The sequence below is a fragment of the Lepidochelys olivacea genome, assembly GCF_965140295.1.
Source record: "Lepidochelys olivacea isolate rLepOli2 genome assembly, chromosome: 6".
Lineage (NCBI taxonomy): Eukaryota > Metazoa > Chordata > Testudines > Cheloniidae > Lepidochelys > Lepidochelys olivacea.
The window spans coordinates 57074964-57096584 of NC_140416.1; the positions used below are offsets into that span (position 1 = coordinate 57074964).

General features: G+C 45.9%; 1 protein-coding gene across 1 annotated transcript in view; it reads right to left on the bottom strand.

Moving 5' to 3' along the window:
• MYBPC3 (myosin binding protein C3) overlaps positions 1-21621 on the bottom strand; it is a 139420-nt gene that overhangs the window by 80322 nt on the left and 37477 nt on the right. The window contains exons 10-14 of the mRNA XM_084631960.1: positions 14582-14605; positions 13702-13871; positions 12728-12860; positions 11100-11224; positions 5761-5866 (exon numbers count right to left, since the gene is read on the bottom strand). Of these exons, the coding sequence (XP_084488086.1) occupies positions 5761-5866; positions 11100-11224; positions 12728-12860; positions 13702-13871; positions 14582-14605 (558 nt within the window). The remainder of the gene's footprint in view (positions 1-5760; positions 5867-11099; positions 11225-12727; positions 12861-13701; positions 13872-14581; positions 14606-21621) is intronic.

Here is a 21621-nt window from a genome sequence, read left to right on the forward strand (position 1 = left end):
ATAGTAGAATCTGGCCTTATTTTTTGTCTGCATAAGTACTGCTATTGTGGTTTTTGTTTTTAATTTTCTTTGAGGGAGTAGTGGATATTTTGCATTATTACTTTCATTTATTTAGTTAAGTGGCTAGCACACTACTGGTGCCATATAAAATTATATTATCTGCACAGGGCTTTACAGACAATCAGTGGAACAATGGAAACTACAAACCTCAAGAGGGAACCTCCAGACTTTTCAGTTAGTTTTGCAACAGTATGCTACCACCAAAAAAAACAAACAAAACCACATCTGAAGTACAAATGTAGTCATTGCTGACTGGAGGGGGGAAGAGAGAGAAAAGGATGACAGTACAATTAAGACACTAGACTAGGCCTCACAAGGTTTAGGCTCCATTCTCAGCTGTGCTACAGTCTTCCTGCATAAATGGTTAATCTTGCTGTACCTCAGTCCCCCTTCTGTAAAAGTGGGGATAAAGACACTTCCATACTTTTCAGGCATACTGTGGGAATACATTCATTAATGTTTGCAACATGCTCAGATACAACAGTCATGGAGGCCATATAAGAACACAGACAGAACTGTTATTACGGCAGTTAGTACAGCTGTTTTCACTTTAGGCCTATCAACCAGTGTGCACATTCACCAGCCAGGGATGAAAAAATACACCCTAGCTACAAATCTCATTACATTCCTTTTCTCAGGGATTGCTTTATTTCCAAAACACAAACTTAAAGTCAGAATAAATTAACTGATATAACTGGCTAATAACCACCTGAGGCGTTTCCAGCTTCAGCCAGAGGGTGAAGGAGAACACAAATACTTCCCCTTTAGTAACCCTTTCCAACTACTATGGAGAGCCCCGCACTAGGCCAACACTGACCGGTGGTCTCTGCTGCCCCTTCCTAAGAGTCAGGAAGTCTTATACCTGTCTTCCTATAGGTCACATACTTGCTCCTATTAATGTACCTGTGATTACAGTTCCCAGTTTTAAAGGGCCCAAAGGCTGTAACAGAACACTGGGATATGCACGTGTCCCAAGGCCCAGTGCCCTGTTGAAGGGCCTAAACTACTTAAACAGCTCCCTAAAGTAACCATATGGCATTTGATATTTTTCCCAGGTGATGACATTTATCCCTTTAGTCCAGGTGTTGACAAAAGGGGCATTTATTGAGTCTCTGAAATGATGAAAAAAGACATTAAAATGTTATATATTGTATTCCTAACTGCTCAAACTCAGTTACTGTGTATTTGAGAGATCTCTATCTGACTGCTTACTCCCTATTAGGCAAAGACAGCTGCACCTTTTCCCTTGTCTGATAAAATGCACATTCCACAGATATCAAGTCTGTGTGGTGGGTCTGTTTTGGGGAGTGGTTCTGAAGCACAGTATCAGAGAGTAGCAATTGCATGGTATTCCGGGAGGGACAGAGATTAATGCCCCCCCATGCCTTGTCACCATGTATCTGTAAGTGGACACTACACAACAATGTGTGTGCACACGCATGTATTTTTAACAGAGTAATTTATACACTCTAGCCAGCTCTGGGGCGGGGGTCTATTTAAATTCTCAGTTCCTTCCTTGGAGAGGGCAGATGGAAGATAGCACTCTCTAGGAATGACTTGGGTATTATGGGAAATGCTGACAGCCTTGTGCCGGCAGCTGTTAACAAGCATGAGAGGATTCCTTATGAAAAAGAAACTAAGTGAGGACAACATGTAAGAACTGGTATGTCAGAATTCCCCAGTGTCTTCTTCAAGCATGATTAGCATTCCAGCTTCCTGTAAACCAAAATGCTGAACATGCTGGGCTCCCTGAACTGAATGCCCCTCATTCCAATCTCACAAACCTAATTTGCATAATGATTGACTCTGCATGGTCAAGAGAATAGGTGTATTATTATTTGTGTTATTCCAGCACCCAGGAGCCCCAGTCATAGACCAGGACCCCATTGTGTTAGGTCTACAAACACAGAACAGAGCGTACAATCTAAGTATAAGACAAGAAACAACAAAGGGATGCAGACATATGGATGGGAAGTAGAAGGAAACAATGAGACAGTGCTGGTCAGCATTATCAGCAGTGGTCTCAGCCCATCAGCAGCCTAACAGTTGTCAAGTTTTTTGTAGACTTCACAGCAGAGGAGAGTTTGGAGGAGAGACTTCAAGGAAGATAACAAATTAGATTTGCTGATATGATGGGGAGCTTCTCCCAAGTGTGAGGGGCAGCATGGGAAGAATGAAGGTGCTTGTTTGAAAATGTAACACGTGGGCAAGGAAGCCTGGCTTCATGGGCCAATCAGAGGTGGGTGTCAACCTTTCAATACTGAATGAGAGATGAGAGGTAGAGTGAGGATTGCTCTTGAAAGGCCATGAAAGTGAAGACAAGTAAATTAAATTTGATACCATAGAGAAGAATCCAGTGGAGGGATTCAAAGAGGGGGTGATGTCATCAAAGTTGCAGACACAAAATTATGAGAACCTGACTGAGAGTTTTAGCTGGGTGGATGGACAGGGAAGGTGGTATCTTAGAGATCTTAGTCAGAAAGAATCATCAAAACTTAGACATAGACTGGTTGTGATGACCTAAAGAGGGGTCTGAGTCAAAGATGACATTAGGTTATGGGCCTGAATGACAGGTCAGATGCTGGTGTTGTCCACAGTAGATATGTCTTCACTTCTAGCTGGCAGTGTGATTCCCAGCTTGAGGAGACATGCTTGTGCTAACTCTGATCAAGATAGTTCACTCAAAATAGAATCTAGCTGCGACACTGCACATGACTGCAGTAGCCATGCCAAGTACATACATAGCATCTCTGATGGGCACACACTTGGGGCAGCTAGCCACTTGCACTGCCGCAGCTACATTCTATTTTTAGTGTGCTAGAACAATCAGCACTAGTGTGAATATGTCTCATCCAGCTAGGTATCACACCCCCAGTTTGGAGTAATTGAAAAAGGAGGTTGCAGGGAGGATTTAGGGAGGAGGGTTAGAATCTCTGTTTTAGCCATGCTGAGCTTGAGCTGATGGCTAGAGAGCCATGAGGAGATATCAGAGAGACAGGCTGAGATTTTATTTTGAACAGAAGGAGACGGGTCTGGAGTAGAGAGGTATATCTGAGAATCATCTGTATAGAGATGGAAGTTGAATTTGGGTTTGTAGATGAGATTACTCAGAAATAAAATGTAGAGGGAGAAAAGAAAGGGACCAAAGGCAGAGCCCTGAGGAACACCCACAGAAAATTGGTGGGGGGAGGGATGAGGAGGATCTTCTGAAGGACACGCTGAAGGAGCAGTTAGAGAGGTAGAAGGAGAACTACAAGAGGACAGAGTCACAGAAGCCAAGAGGGGACAAGATTTCAAGAACAGCATGAGTGACAGTATCAAAGCAGCTGACAGCTCAAAACAGTTGAGGATGGGGTACTAGTTCTGACCTTTGGCTATGGAAGAGGTCATTAGACACTTCTGTAAGATCATTTTCAGTTTAGTGGAAGGGATGGAAGCTAGATAGGAGATGATCTAGGGCAGAATTGGAGGAGAGGCATTCCAGAAAGCAATTGCAAACAACATGTTCAGTGAGCTTTAAAATGAAAGAGAAAAGGGAGTTGGGGCAGTTGAAGAGGAAAGTGGGGTCAAGGGTGGGTTATTTTAATATTGGAGAGAATAAAGCATGTTTGTATGGTGAGGGGAAAGAGCCAGAGCAAAGTGGGAGGTTAAGGAGAAGAGTAAGGTAGGGGATGAGAGTGAGCACCTGGGAGAGATCAAGAAATGGGATGGGATGGGGTTACTGGGCCAGAGGAATGGGTTAGAGGAGGAGAGCAGGTGAGAAACTTCTGCATCTGTAAATGGGGGGAAGGAGAGAACTGTAGGAGAGGAAAGGAGGAAGGGAAGGTGAAATGAGGGAAAGAGGAAGGTCAAATCATAGTTTGTCAGTTTTCTCTCAGACAGGAAGAGGGGAGAGTTTGAGGAGTGAGTCAAAGATGGTGAAAAGGCAGGTGGGATTGTAGGGCATGAATCAATTAAGTTGGAGAAGTAAAGTTTAGCTATGAAGATGTTAGAACTAAAGAAGAGAATGAATTTCTAATGGAGGAAGTCAGCCTGATCACAGGTTTTCCACCAGAGTTGCTCTGCAGTGCAAGAGCAGGAGGGGAGGAAAGGAATGTTGGGGGTGAGCCAGGGCTGGGTTGGGTAGGGTGGATCTCTTGTAATGGGAGAGAGAGGCTAAAGAGTCCAGGATGGAGAAGAGCAATACATGGAGAGAATCAATAACCAAAGTGATGGAAGAGAGGACAGGGAGGAGAGGGCCGAGCAGATGAGAAGTCATCAGTTCTGATCAATTGGAAGTCATGGAAAGGCCGAGTCACAGGGTGTGAATTGGGAGGCTGCTGGGTGAGGATGAAAGAGACCAGGTGATGGCCAGAGTGGGGGAACCCAGCAACAGAGAGATCAGAGAGAGAGCAGTGCTTGATGAAGACCAAGTCAAGTGAATAGTCCTTCTGGTGAGTGAGAGAATTGAACCAGGGCTGCAGATCAAATGAAGACATGAGGGTGATGAAATGTGGAGCTAAGGGGTTGGATGGGTCGTCAACATGGAAGGTGAAGTCTCCAAGGATGAGTGGGGGAGATTGTGAAGAGAAAGAGAGAGCCAGGAGTCAAAATCAATGAGGAAGGCTGATGAGGAGGAGTTGTGCAGAGGGAAGATGACAACGAGGAGAGGAGAGGAAAGGCTTTTGTCCTGAGGAATACGGACTTCTCCCTTGAGAGTCCCTTCCCCTTTTGACAGTGTCTGCTTCCTTGAAGGTATTTTCCTTTGCCTTGGAAACCACTCCTTGCTCCCCTGAGAGTTCCTGTCCCTGACACTGTGAGCTGCTACTACTTCTCTGAGGGTTCCTGACACATTCCCTGAAGATGGCGTTATGCCACTTTTTCTATTCTGCCCTAGTTTGAGTTAGTCTCAGAATCAACCATCAATAATGGTTTCTAAGGGCCAGAATCTGTATCCCTGTGCTGCACATCTGTGCAGGAGATGCCAACACCCTAGGTCTTGTGCTCTGTGAGCATTGGGGTACTACAGACAATCCAGAGTGGACATAGATAGGTGGCTATGAAATGGGGAGTTAGCCCCCTTCTGCACTAGCTGGCCACCTAGGGCTGGTGCTGGGGGGGTCATATGCTTACACCTCCCAAAAGGAAATGTAGAAACCACTTCTTAATGCTTATTATAGAGCCCTCAAAGGCATTGTGCTTGCTTGTGCCCTGTGTAGGGAGAAAACCTCCAACCACTGGCAACAGTGCTTCTGAACCCATTTAACAAGAAGAGCAGAAGATGCCATTAAGTCCATTAGGATCTTGCCATGCAGATCTAATGAACCTGTGCAACACTTAGACCGTAAAGTAATAGGCTCTATAGAAAACTCCAAAACAAGTATATTGATAGAATGCTAGAATTATAGGGTGAGAAATTCTGGATACATCATAAAGTATCCCTTACATTTGTTGTTTTATCACTTTATGATCTGTTCTGGCCTCTCTCCCTCTCCTCCTCACCCTGTTAGGTGGGCGGATGGGGTATTCTCAGTTCCTCTCTTTCTGACCCTGAAGGCATGTGGGTGTGGAGTTCCACCCTGTCCCTCTCCTCATTGCTTCAGGGACAGGCCCCAGCCACTCATGACAATATAACCACACTAATGGTGTCAGCCCTAGAGTCCCCCACACAGGAGTGTGCACTGGGTGTTTGGTTTTTTTTTTTTCTTACATTACCCTTACCATTTCACAGCAGCCCCTTCCTCAGACACTTCACACTCGAACTCCACTCTCTCTCCAGCCATCACCACCTGGTCCTCTAATGGGTGGCTGATCAGGATTGGAGGCTCTGGAAATGAACAAGCCTGTTTTAAACAGGGTCTGGATAATGGAACACAAAGAGTACTAAGATCCCTGTCCCTTCATTTGCATCTTAGTGGGGGAAAGGGACAGGATCTAAGGTAAGACATTTTTCATTCTACAGTAACTAGGGAGCAGTGAACTAATCTCATCCATTCCAAAGCACCCACCAATGCACACCATATGGCAGCATACAATTTGCTATGCCAGTTCATACCATTAATTTTATCTAGTGATTCCTCTGTTCTTACATTATGGGACAGAATAAAAATGAGGGATTAATCATTTCTCATTTATATTCTTCATAACCCAAATTCAGAGGTGTTAAAAACCTGGCCCATTTGACATATTTGTGCAGTCTATGTAACATATTTTGCTTATATACCAGATAAACTTTATTTGTAAAGTATATTTCTAGTCCTCTTTGTTGCAAATACAGTCTTCTAAATGTGAACCAAGTGTAACATGCTCTGCCCCCTCCACTAATCTCATGGGGTGTTAACATTAAAGTCTAAAGATAACACTTGCAATGTGAGCATTGACCATTTAATTGTTGATCATTTTTGCAGGTAGGTTGGGGAAGGGGTTGGGACTGTAATTTTATTTTAACAAGCCTGAATGAATGTTAATGCAGAAACAGTTCCAGATAGAAAGGGCTCATGGTGTGCATCTGGCCCTAACCCACTATGACCAAAACTGAGCACAATGCTCTGCAGGAATAGCCTAATATCTGATATGTCATAAAGTTTGTTTTGTCTCCCTTTTATGATGCACTCAAGTGTTATGTTAGCTTGTAACTTGCTTGCTGCCTTCATTTAACTGTGAAGAAAAATGCCTTGTTGTTCAGTAAATAATAGAATCTGTTTCTGTTGTTAAGAATGTCCTTTTCTGTGAGATTAACTAGTATCAGCCCTACACTACACTACAGGGTTAGGTCGAATTTAGCCGCATTAGGTCGATTTTATAATGAATGCGTCTCCACAAGCAACCCTGTGCCGTCAACCTAAAGGGCTTTTAAAATCGACTTCTGTACTCCTCCCCGGCAAGGGGAATAGCGCTAAAATCGACCTTGCTGGGTCGAATTTGGGGTAGTGAGGATGCAAATCGACGTTATTGGCCTCCAAGAGCTATCCCAGAGTGCTCCAATGTGACCACTCTGGACAGCATTTTCAAGTCCGATGCACTAGCCAGGTACACAGGAAAAGCCCCAGGAATTTTTGAATTTCATTTCCTGTTCGGTCAGCGTGGCGCGCTCAGCAGCACAGGTGACCATGCAGTCCCCCCAGAATCGCAAACGAGCTCCAGCATGGAGCGAACGGGAGATACTGTATCTGATTGCTGTATGGGAAGAAGAATCTGTGCAGGCCAAACTCTGATCAAAAAGAAGAAATGCTAATATATATGCTAAAATCGCACAGGGCATGATGGACAGAGGCTACAACAGGGACACACAGCAGAGCCGCGTGAAAGCCAAGGAGCTCAGGCAAGCCTACAAAAAGACAAAGGAGCCAAATGGTCGCTCTGGGTACCACTTCTATGATCAGCTGCATGGCATTCTGTGGGGGTACTCTACCACTACCCCATCACTGTCCATGGACACCTGCAAGGGGGGAGTCTCACGCAACACGGAGGAGGATTTTGTGGATGATGAGGAGGAGAATGCACAGCAGGCAAGTGGTGAATCCATTCTCCCCAGCAGCCAGGACCTTTTCATCACCCTGGAGCCAATACCCTCCCAAGGCAGGGTCCCCAACCCTGAATCCGGATAAGGCAGCTCTGGTGAGTGCACATTTGTAACTACCGTACATGGTTTAAAAGCAATAGTGTTTAATGTTTGATTTGCCCTGAAGACTTGGGATGTATTTGCGGCCAGTACAGCTACTGGAAAAGTCTGTTAACGTGTCTGGGGATGGAGCGGGAATCCTCCAGGGACTTCTCCATGAAGCTCTTCTGGAGGTACTCTGAAAGCCTTTGCAGAAGGTTTTCTGGGGAGGGCTGCACATCCAACCAAAAACCGCAGCCCCTCCTTTTAAATGGCAAACCCAACCGGCATTGCTTGCTATGGGAAAGGAGGACGCTGCAGTTTGAAAACATTCCCACATGTTATGAAGGCATCAGAAGTCAAACCCGCGTACCCTTTGACTTACCATGGCAGCGTGGAAACCGAATTCTGTTGCCCAGCTGTGTGTGATGTGTCACCATACTGGCAGGCGCCCAATATAAAAGGCAAAATGTGACCGTGTACCTAAAACACATGTGCTGTCTGCTGTGAATTGCTTAATTCACTGTGAAAAAGTCTCCCTTTTGTTCTCAGAAATGTATCATCTTAAATTTTACTCTCCCTTTTTAATCCCCCTGCAGATGCAAATGTTTCTATGCTCCCCCATCATCTCTGTATCTGAGGTTATCACAGATTAGAAGGTAAAAAAAACCGCACTCGTGATGACATGTTTTCTGAGCTCATGCAGTCCTCGCACACTGATAGGGCACAGCTGAATGTATGGAGGCAATCAGTGGCAGAGTCCAGGAAAGCATTAAGTGAGTGCGATGAGAAGAGGCAGGATGCAATGCTGAGGCTAATGGGGGAGCAAACGGACATGCTCAGGCATCTGGTGGAGCTACACGAAAGCCAACAAGAGCACAGACTGCTGCTGCATCCACTGTACAACCTCCTGCCCTCCTCCCCAAGTTCCATATCCTCCTCACCCAGACGTCCAAGAACTCGGGCAGTGGAGGCTCCAGGCACCCAGCCATTCCACTCCAGAGGATGGCCCAAGCAACAGAAGGCTGTCATTCAAACAGTTTTGATTTGTAGTGTGGCTACAATAAGCAATGTGGCCTTGTCCTTCCCTCCTCCCCTCCTCCCCCATCCCACCCTACCCCCCGGGCTACCTTATCAGTTATCTTCCTTTTTTTAAAAATTAATAAAGAAAGAATGCATGGTTTCAGAACAACAGTGACTTTATTTCCTTTGCCAGCTGTGATCGAAGGGGGGCAGGTGGTTGGCTTTCAGGGAATTAAAATCAACAGAGGGGGCGAGTTTGCATCAAGGAGAAACACACGCAACTGTCACACCGTAGCCTGGTATGATGGGATAACATGGTTTTGGTAATTAAATATTCATGGTAAATAGGCCCAATGGCCTGTGATGGGTTTTTAGATGGGGTAAGATCCAAGTTACCCGGGAAAGAATTTTCTGTAGTATCTGGCTGATGAATCTTGCCCATATGCTCAGGGTTTAGCTGATCGCCATATTTGGGGTCGGGAAGGAATTTTCCTCCAGGGCAGATTGGAAGGCCCTGGAGGTTTTTCGCCTTCCTCTGTAGCATGGGGCACGGGTCACTTGCTGGAGGATTCTCTGCTCCTTGAGGTCTTCAAACTACAATTTGAGGACTTCAATAGCACAGATATAGGTGTGAGGTCTTTTTTAGGAGTGGTGGGTGAAATTCTGTGGCCTGCATTGTGCAGGAGGTCAGACTAGATGATCATAGTGGTCCCTTCTGACCTAAATATCTATGAATCTATGAGTCATGAAACTGGTTTTCAAAGCCTCTCTGATGCACAGCACGCCTACCTGTGCTCTTCTAATCACCCTGGTGTCTGGCTGCTCAAAATTGGATGCCAGGTGATTTGCCTCAACCTCCCATCCCGCCATAAATGTCTCCCCCTTACTCTCACAGATAGTATGGAGCACACAGCAAGCAGTAATAACAATGAGAATATTGGTTGTGCTGAGGTCTAACCTAGTCAGCAAACAGCGCCAGCGAGCTTTTAAACATCCAAAGGCACATTCTGCTACCATTCTGCACTTGCTCAGCCTATAGCTGAACTGCTCCTTCCTACTGTCCAGGCTGCCTGTGTATGGCTTCATGAGCCATGGGAGCAAGGGGTAGGCTGGGTCTCCAAGGATAACAAAAGGCATTTCAACATCCCCAACAGTAATTTTCTGGTCTGGGAATTAAGTCCCTTCTTGCAGCTGCTCAAACAGCCCAGAGTTCCTAAAGATGCGAGCATCATGCACCTTTCCCGGCCATCCCACACTGATGTCGGTGAAACGTCCCTTGTGATCCACCAGTACTTGCAGCACCATTGAGAAGTACCACTTGTGGTTTATGTACTGGTTGGCAAGGTGGTCTGGTGCCAAGATAGGGATGTGCGTTCCGTCTGTCGCCCCACCACAGTTAGGGAAACCCATTGCAGCAAAGCCATCCTGGGAAATATTACCTGTACATTTCCCAGAGTCACTACCCTTGATAGCAGAACATCAGTGATTGCATTTACTCCTTGAATCACAGCAGCCCGCACAGTAGATTTGCCCACTCCAAATTGATTCCCGACTGACCAATAGCAGTCAGGCATTGCAAGTTTCCACAGGGCTATCGCCACTCGCTTCTCAACTGTCAGGGTAGCTCTCATCTTGGTATTCCTATGCTTCAGGGTGGGGGAAAGCAACTCACAGAGTTCCAGGAAAGTGGCCTTATGCATGCAAAAGTTTCGCAGCCACTGGGAATCATCCCATTCCTGCAAGACTATGCGATCCCACCAATCTGTGCTTGTTTGCCGGGCCCAGAATCGGCATTCCACTGTATCAACCAGCCCCACTGCCACCATGATGTCCCAATTGCCACATCCCATGCTTTCAGGAACGTCTGTGTCCATGTCCTTTTCACAATCGTCCTCATGCTGCCGTCTCTTAGCCAGGTTCTGCACATACTGCACTATAATGCGTGAGGTGTTTACAGTGCTCACAACAGCAGCAGTAAGCTGAGTGGACTCCATGCTTGCCATGCTATGCCGTCTGCACGGGTAACCCAGGAAAAAAGGCGCGAAATGATTGTCTGCAATTGCTTTCACGGAGGGAGGCAGGGAGGGGAGACTGACGACATGTACCCAAACCACCCGCGACAATGTTTTTGCCCCATCAGGCATTGGGAGCTTAACCCAGAGTTCCAATGGGCAGCGGAGACTGTGGGAACTGTGGGATAGCTTCCCACAGTGCACCGCTCCATGAGTCGATGCTAGCCACAGTAGTGAGGACGCACTCCGCCGATTTAATGCGCTTAGTGGGGACATACACCATCGACTGTATAAAATCGATGTCTAAAAATCAACTTCTATAAAATCGACCTAATTTCGTAGTGTACACATATCCTCAGAGTAGAGAAGCAGGACATAACAATAAATGGTATTAGCGTGGATCTGCTTCTCTTGCTGGCACTCACCTTTTACAAATAGTTCTGTGAAGCTTTTCTCCTCATCAACCACACACTGATATGCTGCATCATCAGCTAGGGAGCAGTGATTGATAGTCAGGATCCTCTTATTCCCAACAGCCTCAAAAATATATCTGAAGAAATGCAAACAGAATCTAAGTGTAATTCTCACCAAGTATGTCCTTTAGAGCCAGCCACCCTGTTCTGGCGCATGCGAGAAGGGAGGGAAGGCCTGGGTGAGAGGAGTGGGAAGGACTTTGTACCAGCCACCCTACCTGGCAAAGGGGAGAGGAAGACTGTTGGAGAGTTATCCGCTTCTAGAATGCTCGTGAGAGATGGGGGGACACAGAGAACTATTTACAACAACAAGAGAGAGTTCAGCAAGGTGTGACGGGGTATACAAACCTCACACTGAGCAGCAAGGGGTTAAGGAACCATTCTGAGCTGAGACAGTCCTGCCCTGCCACATCTGTAGCAAATGCACCACTTGGAGGAGGAATTAAAAGGCAGGTGAGCAGTTCATGTGGTGGCAGACCAAAGAAGAGAGCACACCTGATACTGGCAGCTCCACAAGAGATGAGCTGAGGGAAGGTAGAATCTCTCCCTAAACAACTGTCCAAATATCTTTCCCTGAGGGAGGGAAGAAAGGGCTTGCTGCAGAGACAGCTTGAGAGGGAAGCACTCCCTCTCATATGAACTCTGGATTTCATTGGTCCCCTTTATTTGTGTTTGGACTACCCCAGCAGGGGAAAGCCCTTGGAATGAGCTGGGCCATACTACAGGAGGAGGCAGTTTCTGCCTGAGAGGGAAGAAAGACCTTGCTACATGCTGCTGTCTGGAGGTGCCTTGTGGTGAGCAGAAGACCCTCATGCTGCCTTACCCCAGATGATGACCTTAAGACAATTGCAGGGAGGTGATAGGAAGTGGCCCAGGGAGGGTTGCCTTAAGAATTCCAAGCTGTCAGATCACTGATAGCCCTCAAAGGGCCCTGGGTTGGAGCCTGGTGGAGAGGAAGGGCCCAGGCTTCCCTATTAACAACCCTCCCCCCCCCCAGCATGTCACTGGGCAGTGCTCCCCAACCAACCTCGAGCGAGGGCTGTGTCACAAGGATATTGCCCTTCTTGTTAATGGCTGCTAGAATGCCAGCCAGTACAAGTGTTCTCCCATGTAGCCTCACTAGAGGCCTGATTAGCCCCCACTTATGTCCCAACAGAACTTCAGCACAAAATCACTTCAGCGGTAGCTGATGTCCTGTTACATTTAGATAGGTCCCATATCACAAGAAGGACAATCTCACTGGATCTTAAATACATTCAGAAACAGTAAGATATAATCTGAGGACTTACTTGCTAAGTGGGCAGATGACAATGTTCAATTCCATGTGCAGAGAGTGAGCACAGGGCAAGGAGGGGAAAAGAAACAGTAATGAGAACTGCAAACTGAATGTCATTTTACATGTTAACTGGCACTGCACCCACAATGACACACCCATAGTCTTCCTCCATCTTTCCCTTTCCCGTCTGATATTCCCCCTGCTTTCTTTATAGTCTCCCCTTCCTGAAGATGGCTTGGTATCTACGGTTGTTCCAGACCTAACACTCTCCAGGCTGGATTTCCCAGTCTCTTTTCTAATTTACCTGCCGCTCACTTGGATCTCCTGTCCATTCTTCAGCCATTTCACTTCAGCATCTGGGTTGGCAAGTTCAACCATTAGCTTGATCTTCTGTCCTTTGTCCACTTGGTAAGCAGGATCCAGTTTCTGGAGGAATGCTGAGATGAAGAACCATTACAAAAAGGAGATTTTAATAATTTTTCTTTGCTATGTTTCCTTTCTTTGCAGCCTAATCTGGAGGAAAGGAAGTCAGGAAAGGAAAGGAGGTTTTTATCACCTTTCCTATTGGTTTATCTTCTTAATCCTTGCTCTGTTCTTTCCATATCTGCCCTCACCCCCTTCTACCTTTCTTTCCCAAATGCCTTAAGCTTCACCCTCCATCCTTTTCTATGATTCTGTGGCCTGATCTAGACTAGGATGATGTTAGCTAACATGCTAATTAGCATGTTCTAAATCTAGTATAGATAAGGCAGTGTGTAATTTAACCAGTTTAGCACATGTTGAGTCAAAGCCTAAATTTCTCACTAGGCTTTCCCTTGATAACATATTAAAGGCAGTGTGCCTTGTCTACACTAGACTTTTAAAATGTTAGCTAACATCCCACTTTTAAATCCTAGTCTAAACAAGACCCATTAGATCACATAAGCCATGGTGTCTGGGGTGTAGCTGAGAAGTCCTTGTCTTCTACGGAAGATAAAATTGACCACTCCTGTCTAAAGGAACCATTGCTGGTTAAGGCACACAACAGAGTGTTATAATGTCGGGGGAAATTTAGCAAAATGAGGAAGGTGTGTAATCTCCAAGAGTCATAGTGAGGTAGTTCAGAAGACCTGGTGAAGGTCTTATCTTGGGAACAGGCATCTCAAGTATAAAAGACTATAGGAAAAGTTGGAAGAACTAGTTAAATCATGTCCCTCTCCCCTAATGTTGATATTGGAAACACCAATGACCAAAATAAGATAAGAACAGATATTTTAGGAAGAAATACAGCTCTCCAACCTGTACTTTTCTTCTCCTCCTTTTTTATGCGTTTGAGGCGTTTCAGCATTCCCCGTAGGTCTGTGATGCCATACTGGAAAGCAATTTTCTCATACTCAGAAGGAGGAGCTCTCCGCAGGATGTCCCAGACATCAACATCAGGTTGTAATTCAGTTTTTGGCTCACTTTTGCTAGGGAGAGGAGTAGAACATTAGAATGACACACTAGAAAGAACTTCCAAAGAAGCCATAAACTTGGCAAGCTATGCATTGCTTAAGTGAAGCCATTCCTGCATTAGATGTCAGCAGTCTAGCTTTATTATTACAGAAATGCCTAGAGACCCTAACCAAAATCAGGGCCTAAATGTGGTAGATGTTGTACATATGCATATTAGAGATAATTACTGCCCTGAAGAGCTTATAGTCTATCTAGGCAAGACAAAGTATTATCCCCATTTTAAAGATGGGGAACTGAGGCACAAAGATGAGTTTCCTAAGATCACCCGTGAAATCTGTGGCAGAGCCAGGAAATGAGCCCAGATCTTCTGAGGCCCACGCTCATGTCTATAAGATAGAGACTCACCTCTTATCTCCCAGGATTCCTTCTCTTTATTAAAGTGAGGCCTGGTTCATCTTTAAAAGTGAAGATCAGTTTTGTGATGGGAAGGTTGTCTATAATCAGTTTTTAGAGTTGAAAGACACTTAGATTGGCAGGTTCTGGCTAGCAAGACACTATTTACAATGGGCCACTCAGCTTATGGATTGCCCAAAGAGCTGGTGATTATGGGAGAGTTAACTTGTGGTACAGTAGGACCCGAATGAGAAGTAGGCTGATCTGCTGTGTGAAAAACATTATGCTCCTGTCATAGTATATATTATTTGAAGATTGATTAAAAACTTACCGATTTACTGAGCGCAAGAAGCTGCTGGACTCGAGAGCGATGCAGAGAAGCATTTGGAAAAGCATGCAGCATCCCCATGGGCAGGAAAGAGGGCAACATGTGTTAATACAACAGAGCCATCATCATCTCCACCCTTAGCAGAAAAAGCCTGCATTTCAGCAGCAGGGAGATGGATATATTGCACTGAAATATACTCAAGAAGAAATGCATTTTTCTAGTGAAATCAGCCTCATTCTGTAGAGTTCCATCTTACAGTTTATATTGCAGATGTAAACACCACCATTTATTTCTGCTACTGGTAGATGGCCTCATAGGGCAAAGTGAGGCTATTTACGTCACTATCCTCATTCCAAAAATGATCCTTCTGCCTGACATCTTTCAATGGATTTCTCACAAAAGACGGTATGGTGAATTCCTTTGAAGGATGAGGGAGGTATGACAAGACATGCAGGCTCCAGAATCCTGGAGGGAAAATCAGCACCTCTTAGAACTCCTTGTAGGTGGAGCTTGTTTCCAGGATCAAGCAGATTCCAGTGCAGCAGAATATACCCATGTAATAAGGCTGTGTTCAGTAATGAATCCCAGGCCCTTCCCCTCCCCCAAATCATACACAAGCTATGAAGCATGCAGTGAAGGGAAACTTAGAGGACTCTTTAGTTTTGTTTTCATTTATATGATATACTGTGAATGTCTACAGAGAAGGAATATCTCCCATTAATCTCCGTGAGGAATGTCACTGCATGAAAGGAGCATGGAGGGTTAGTGGGGTCAATCTAGGGAGCATCTTTAACAAGGTGGTTCTAATATTCCAGTGTTTTTCTTAGGAAGGTGTTTGTAACAGGATTTCTACTATTATTATAGTGCCGCAATTGAGTGTCAGGGTTTCCAGTATCCATGTCCAGCTTGGAGCTTGCACTTCAGTCATTCTGAGCTGAAACTTGGCATGTAAAGTCTTATACTTAGAGAATTGTTCTTTAAGGTGGTTTAACATCCTCTATTACCGGGATTGACTGGTTGGATCTCCAGCCAGTATTCTGTTACAAATACGGGCCACAGTGGAGATGTTTCTTCACTAGAGCATATCTACGTCCTCCAGAAATTCAGCCAGCTCCCTCCCCACTACATATCCCCACTGGTTTCTTTGTGTCTGGTAAATTATTTGTATTTTGCCTAGCAAGGCACAATTAAAAATTGTGCCCTGCCAACCAAAAGAACAGGCCATTTACCAGATAGTCTAAGATCTTTCAACATACGAAGCACTCTGAGCTAGCTAGCTCTTGATAATGTGAACAAGCAACATTTATAATACTGTCTAAATACATGTTTCCTAGTTATAAATGTAAGGTTTGCATTGGAGCAATTATGCTCTGAGGAAACAGTGGCTCAAAAATAAGTATAGAATCATAGAACGTAAAAAAAAACCCTATTAGGTCAAATCTAGTTTCTCTCTCCAGCTAACCTATATGCACTGTCCACCTGAAAGTTTAAGGTAGGATTATTCATATTGTGTTCAAATACATTGTCTAGGTTATTTTTTAAACGCAAATAAGTCTTCCACTTTGGAGATTGTTCCCCAACCAAATACATCTCATTGTCAAGATGGTCTCCCTAATATTCAACTTAAATTTTCCATTGTTCAGTTTCATCCCATTATTTCTGGTTATACTCAGTTGGAGCACCTGAAACAACTCCTCTCCATTCCTGGTGTTTATATCCCTCTATAATTATAGAGAATTATCTTATCCACCTTAGTTATTGTATAGCCAAGCTATATATATATTTTTTGTAATATTGCCTCATTCATGTAAACCATATCATCATCTGTGGACTGGACTTCATGCCTGTGGGAAGTTGGTAGAGGTGCTTTCTTAAATTATAACTCATTTTAAAAATATTTGGGGTAAAGGCTATTGGCTATTCCCTTGCAGTCAATGACACTGCACCTGTTTACACAAGCAGAGAATTTGGCCAGTTGTCTCCCTCTCTGTTTTGTACTTGGTCATGTAATCCAATGTTGTTGCATAAATAATAACTGAAACAAAAATCCCACAGTACTTGTAAGGACTAATGAGATCTTGCTGTGGGTCCTGCAAGACTTACCTTTAAGTAGTTGGTATTGTATATACATCCAAAATATTTATATACCTGAATAAAAATCATGCATCAAGAATCCCTAACTGTGTCAAGCCCACCCTAAACCCATGTTTATGTGAACTAAAATGCAAGGAACCTGAATGTTCCCCAAAGTGCAATCTCAGCCTTGTTTGTAAAGAGCAAGTGTTTTGTAACTCTCCAGAGCATGGACTGGCTTGTAAATTGCCACTACATAATAAAAAAGCTATTTTACAGCCAAGAATCACCATTTAAATAGTGTAGAATTGAGCACTTAGAAGCAGGGAAGTCCTGTTCATAACCCTTCAGAATTCATGTCCCTGTCTCCTCCAGTAAGTTCCGGGCTTCATGTTTCCCCATTTCTAATGCTCCTTGTCACCACTTTAACTTTATTAAAACATTCTTTTAGTTCCAGTAAGGATTTGTAGTATTCACAGAAATAGACTGACCTCTCCCACCCAGCTGGAGTAACATCCTCCCAGGCTAAGCATTTCAGGAAGGGGAGTGCTCTTAATGTGGTGACTTTGGTCTCCTTAGGTTTCTCCTGCCCTAAAGTCATCCTCCCTGATGTTGAGGGTCTTAGCTGCAGGGATCACCTCGTAGGTTGACCGTGCACTTGAGGACATTAAGATGAAGCTCAGTGAACCTGCTGTTAACAGAACAGGCAGCTGATATTTTTTTAAACGTGTGAGGATGTTAAAAATAGTTTTGTACATCCCAGAGATGGTTCCTTCCTATCCTGTTACCCTGGATTGCTTACTTCCTATCCTGTTACCCTGTCAGCTGTCATCTCTTTCAAGGTCTCTTCACTATCCTATTTAATACTAGTGTGAAAACTGTTCCCTTCCCCTTCCCCATGACCTATCTGTGGCCTATGGCACCTGTGTGTCAACACCAGCTAATTAAATTACAGTGGCCAGAAAATACAACTCCTGTACAATATAAAATTAAGTTTTCTCCGTGACAGTGAACATGTGCGTCATCTGGGTAAAGTAGTACTTGATGATGGGTAAGGTGGAACAGAAGTAGAAGGTGATGGCAGAGGTGTCATTCCTGCATTCTGTCTCTCTGCAGTTCTTGAGAGTTCTTCAACATGTTTGTTTCTCCAGTTGTGTTTTCAAAGGAGCATATATTCACCCCATAAAAAGGCTTGGTGTCTTCCAGGAGTTATTAATGTGGAGTAAAAATGCAGTGATAGTTAAAAGCATAATTTCCTGAGTCATGGTTTTTAGTTTAATATTAATGATAACTAACTAACCCAGTAGGTCAAAAATCATGAAAGTACTGGAGATTATTCTCTCTCTTTTATTTATTTATTTATTTTAAAAAATTCTGTCTGTACTTGCTGTTCACTAAAATTGATCATGAAAGCAGAAGGAAGGCTCCATTAGAGGTGTTCTGAACTCCTACACTACCCTCTTCTCCCAGCTGGTGTCACTTTAGGGAATGGTACAGAGCAATGTTTCTCAACTTTCCAGACTGGCAAACCTTATTTGAAGTAAAAATGCTTATGACCCCCTTCATTTATTCTAAAATAAGAGTTAAAAATCCACACAACTGCTACCAAAACTACTGCATTTGACCTCACAAACTCTGAAGGCTTTGGCCATTCTGAAGTTACTCTGGAATTTTTATTGTCTTTGCTTTAGAATTGTAATAATATTTTCAGTCTCTTGCTTCCCCCATGATTGCTTTATCTGACCCCTCTGGAGGTCATCATGACCCACCAGTTGAGAAACAACTGGTATAGAGGTAATGGCTCTGGATAGTTCAATTACTGTAGTTCCAGCCTCTCCCAGCAGGCTCCACCTATTTAGGAATGCTCTCTATGATGGCATTATGAGGGCAGAGTCCCTATCTAGTTGGCACAGTAGTATGTGGTATATCTGAAAATAAATGAGGCCCATGAGGTAGAAATTTACAGACTGCAAGTTCAATCCTGTATTACTAAGAGTTCTGCTACTTGCTTTCTACTGGATCTTAATCTACATAAACACAGTTCCATTCTATTATAAATGGAGCCAAAACACATGAGCAGAGACTGAGGCCAGAATCAAGAACAGAGAGTTGGCTAAATAGCGCATTGAGGAAAACTTGAAACAGTTAACTACATATAACTTGGCAAGAAAAAGCAACTCAGGAACATCTGCCAATAATAATTTGCAGTTTTTAAATATTGAGGGAGAGGAATAGTCAGAGGTGAAAGTAAGCCGGTATGCCCCGGTACGGCGTACCAGCAAGAGCCGGTGCACCGTACTGGGGCAGCCCAGCTTCCCCAGGGGGCAATTTAAAGGGCCTGGGGCTCCCAGCAATGGCTGGAGCCCCAGGCCCTTTAAATTGCCTCCAGAGCCCCACTGCTAGAGCCCTGGAGTAGCGGCTGCAGGGCTCCGGCAGCTATTTAAAGGGCCTGGGGCTCCCCTGCTTCTACCACCCAGGCCCTTTAAATAGCCACTGGAGCCCCGCTGCCGCTACTCCAGGGCTCCGGTGGCTATTTAAAGTACCAGGGCAGTAGAAGCAGGGGAGCTGCGGGCCCTTTAAATAGCCCCCAGAGCCCTGGGGTACCGGAGGCTCCAGGAGCTATTTAAAGGGCCGGGTCTCCAGCTGCCTCTGCCGCCCTGGTTCTTTAAATAGCCGCTGGAGCCCCGCCGCTTCCCCAGGGCTCTGGGGGCTATTTAAAGGGCCAGGGCGGTAGAAGAGGGGGGCCTCGGGCCCTTTAAATAGCCCCCAGAGCCCCGGCTGCTGCTGGTACCCCGGTGGGGGGGCACTTACCTTACAGGGTGGGCTGGGGCTGGCTCTGACCCCCTCAATCCTGCCCCTTCCACCCTAGGCCCCGCCCCTTCCAGGGGCCAGAGCAGGCCCCAGAGTACCGGTAAGTCACTCAATTTACTTTCACCCCTGGGAATAGTGCGTGGTGATCCTCAGGAATATATGTAGCAGCAATTACATGAAGATGAGCAAAGGAAACTTTAGTTGTAAAGCAAGGGAGATCTACCAGACTATGAAATAATTTTCTATGGAAAGTGGTGGAAGCTCCGTCACATGGAATGTTTAAGAGTATACTGAACAAAACATTTTAATATATAGTCTTCTTTGAGTGCTTGTTCATGTCCATTCCAATCGGGTGTGTGCGTGCACGCCAGCCGAAAGATTTTTACCTTAGTAGCGTCCGTAGGGTCAACCTGGGCGCCCCTTGGAGTTGCACCTTCATGGCAATATATATTTTCACCCAATATAGGGCCCTGTCGATCCCCCACCCTTCCAGTTCCCTCTTACTGCCGGTGACGGCTAGCTGGAACAACTGTCACTCTTGTTTTGCAGGTGCTTTTGGAAGCTTCCTCTTCAGTCTTCATTGTTAAATAGTTGTAAATAGTTTGTTAGCTGTTGTGATTCTTGGGTTTCCCCCCACAACAACATTTTCCCTGGTTCTGGGGTATGCCCCGGTCCCCAGGGTTCAAACTCTGCGAGGACTGTAACAAGTTTATGCCCAAGAGTGACCTGCATCTTCTTGTCTACGGTGCCTTGGGGAGAGCCACCAAAAGGACAAGTGCAGGATCTCCAAGGATTTTCGCCTTAGGACCCTTAAAGACTGGGATCAAAGACTTAAGATCCTGCTAATGGAAATGGCATTCTAACCCCAGGTCCGCAGAACTGACGCCATGCACTTCCTCGATGGTCCTCAACGCTCCGGCGCTGACGGTGTGCGAACTGTTGCCGAGCAAGAATCCTAAGGTCTCATGGCACCGCCACAGCTCTGCCCATAAAAAACCCTCTTCGGTGTGGCACCGTTCTCAGTCCCCAGTGCCACAAAAGAAGAAAAGGCTGGATAGCGGTCGCTTTCCCCATCTAAAGACCAAGGGACCTGTGGCATCGAAGAGTGTCTCGAGCCAGGCCACCTCGTCTCTCCAGTCCACCAGGGTCTCATTGACTCCTGCCCTGCCTGGGGTTCAGTTGAGTCCCCGGACTGCCATGGTGATGACCTCCGGCTCCCCTTGATGCCAGAAGCATTCGAGGCAGCCAAGGACCTTATACGCCTCACAGCGCCATCCTCCCCGCAGAGGAGAGACAAGTAACCGGTGAGTGCGCGGCTCCAGTTTCAGTCAAGGGGCAAACCAGTGATGATGGCGCGCTGATTTCCATCCCCGGTGCACCTCTCCCCCGCACGGCCCACCCACACAGGGGAGCTGCACCGGTCCCCGACCTCTCAACACCGCTCTCCGCAGCCCAGAGTACCACTCCTCCGTGGTCCTCCTACTCAGAGACCTCAGAGGTGGAGGCAGAGTCCTATTGCTCCGATAGGACCAGGAGCAGGAAGTCCAGATCCCTCCATGACCATGAGCCCTACCCGGCACCGTGGCCTCCGCAGTGGCAGCCTTTGACATAGTGGTCCTTTTGGACACCCTGGGCGTATCACCAGAGCCAGGGACAGATCCACAGCTCAAGATCCAGGTTGGCATTGGTGTCCTCGGCATCCTTCGTCCCACCGCCAGCACCGCTGGCAGCAGCACCGCCAACAGAAGCGCCGCCAACATCACAGTTGTCCCCTACAGCTCCGGCACCGACTCTCCCATCAGCAGCACCATTGGCGGCTACAGCATCAGTACCACTGGTGTCAACTATATCAGTACCGCCAGAACCAAAACTTTGGCACCGCCTGCCTCAGCACCGATATTTCCACCCCCAGCAACTCCGGCACCACAAGCTTCGGAATACCACTTGCCATGAGACCCACAGGGCGCTGAAGGGAGTGAGCAGAGCCCGCTGCCAGGCCTCTCCTTCTCATCCTCCCCAGATGAAGCTGTGGCAGGGATGTCAACGGCCCCAGCTCTGGACGATAACAGGGTACTCCAGCAGCTCTTATGTCACGCTGCCCAGAACCTGGGCATACAGGCGGAGGAGGTTGTGGAGGAATCTGACCCTGTCATCGACAT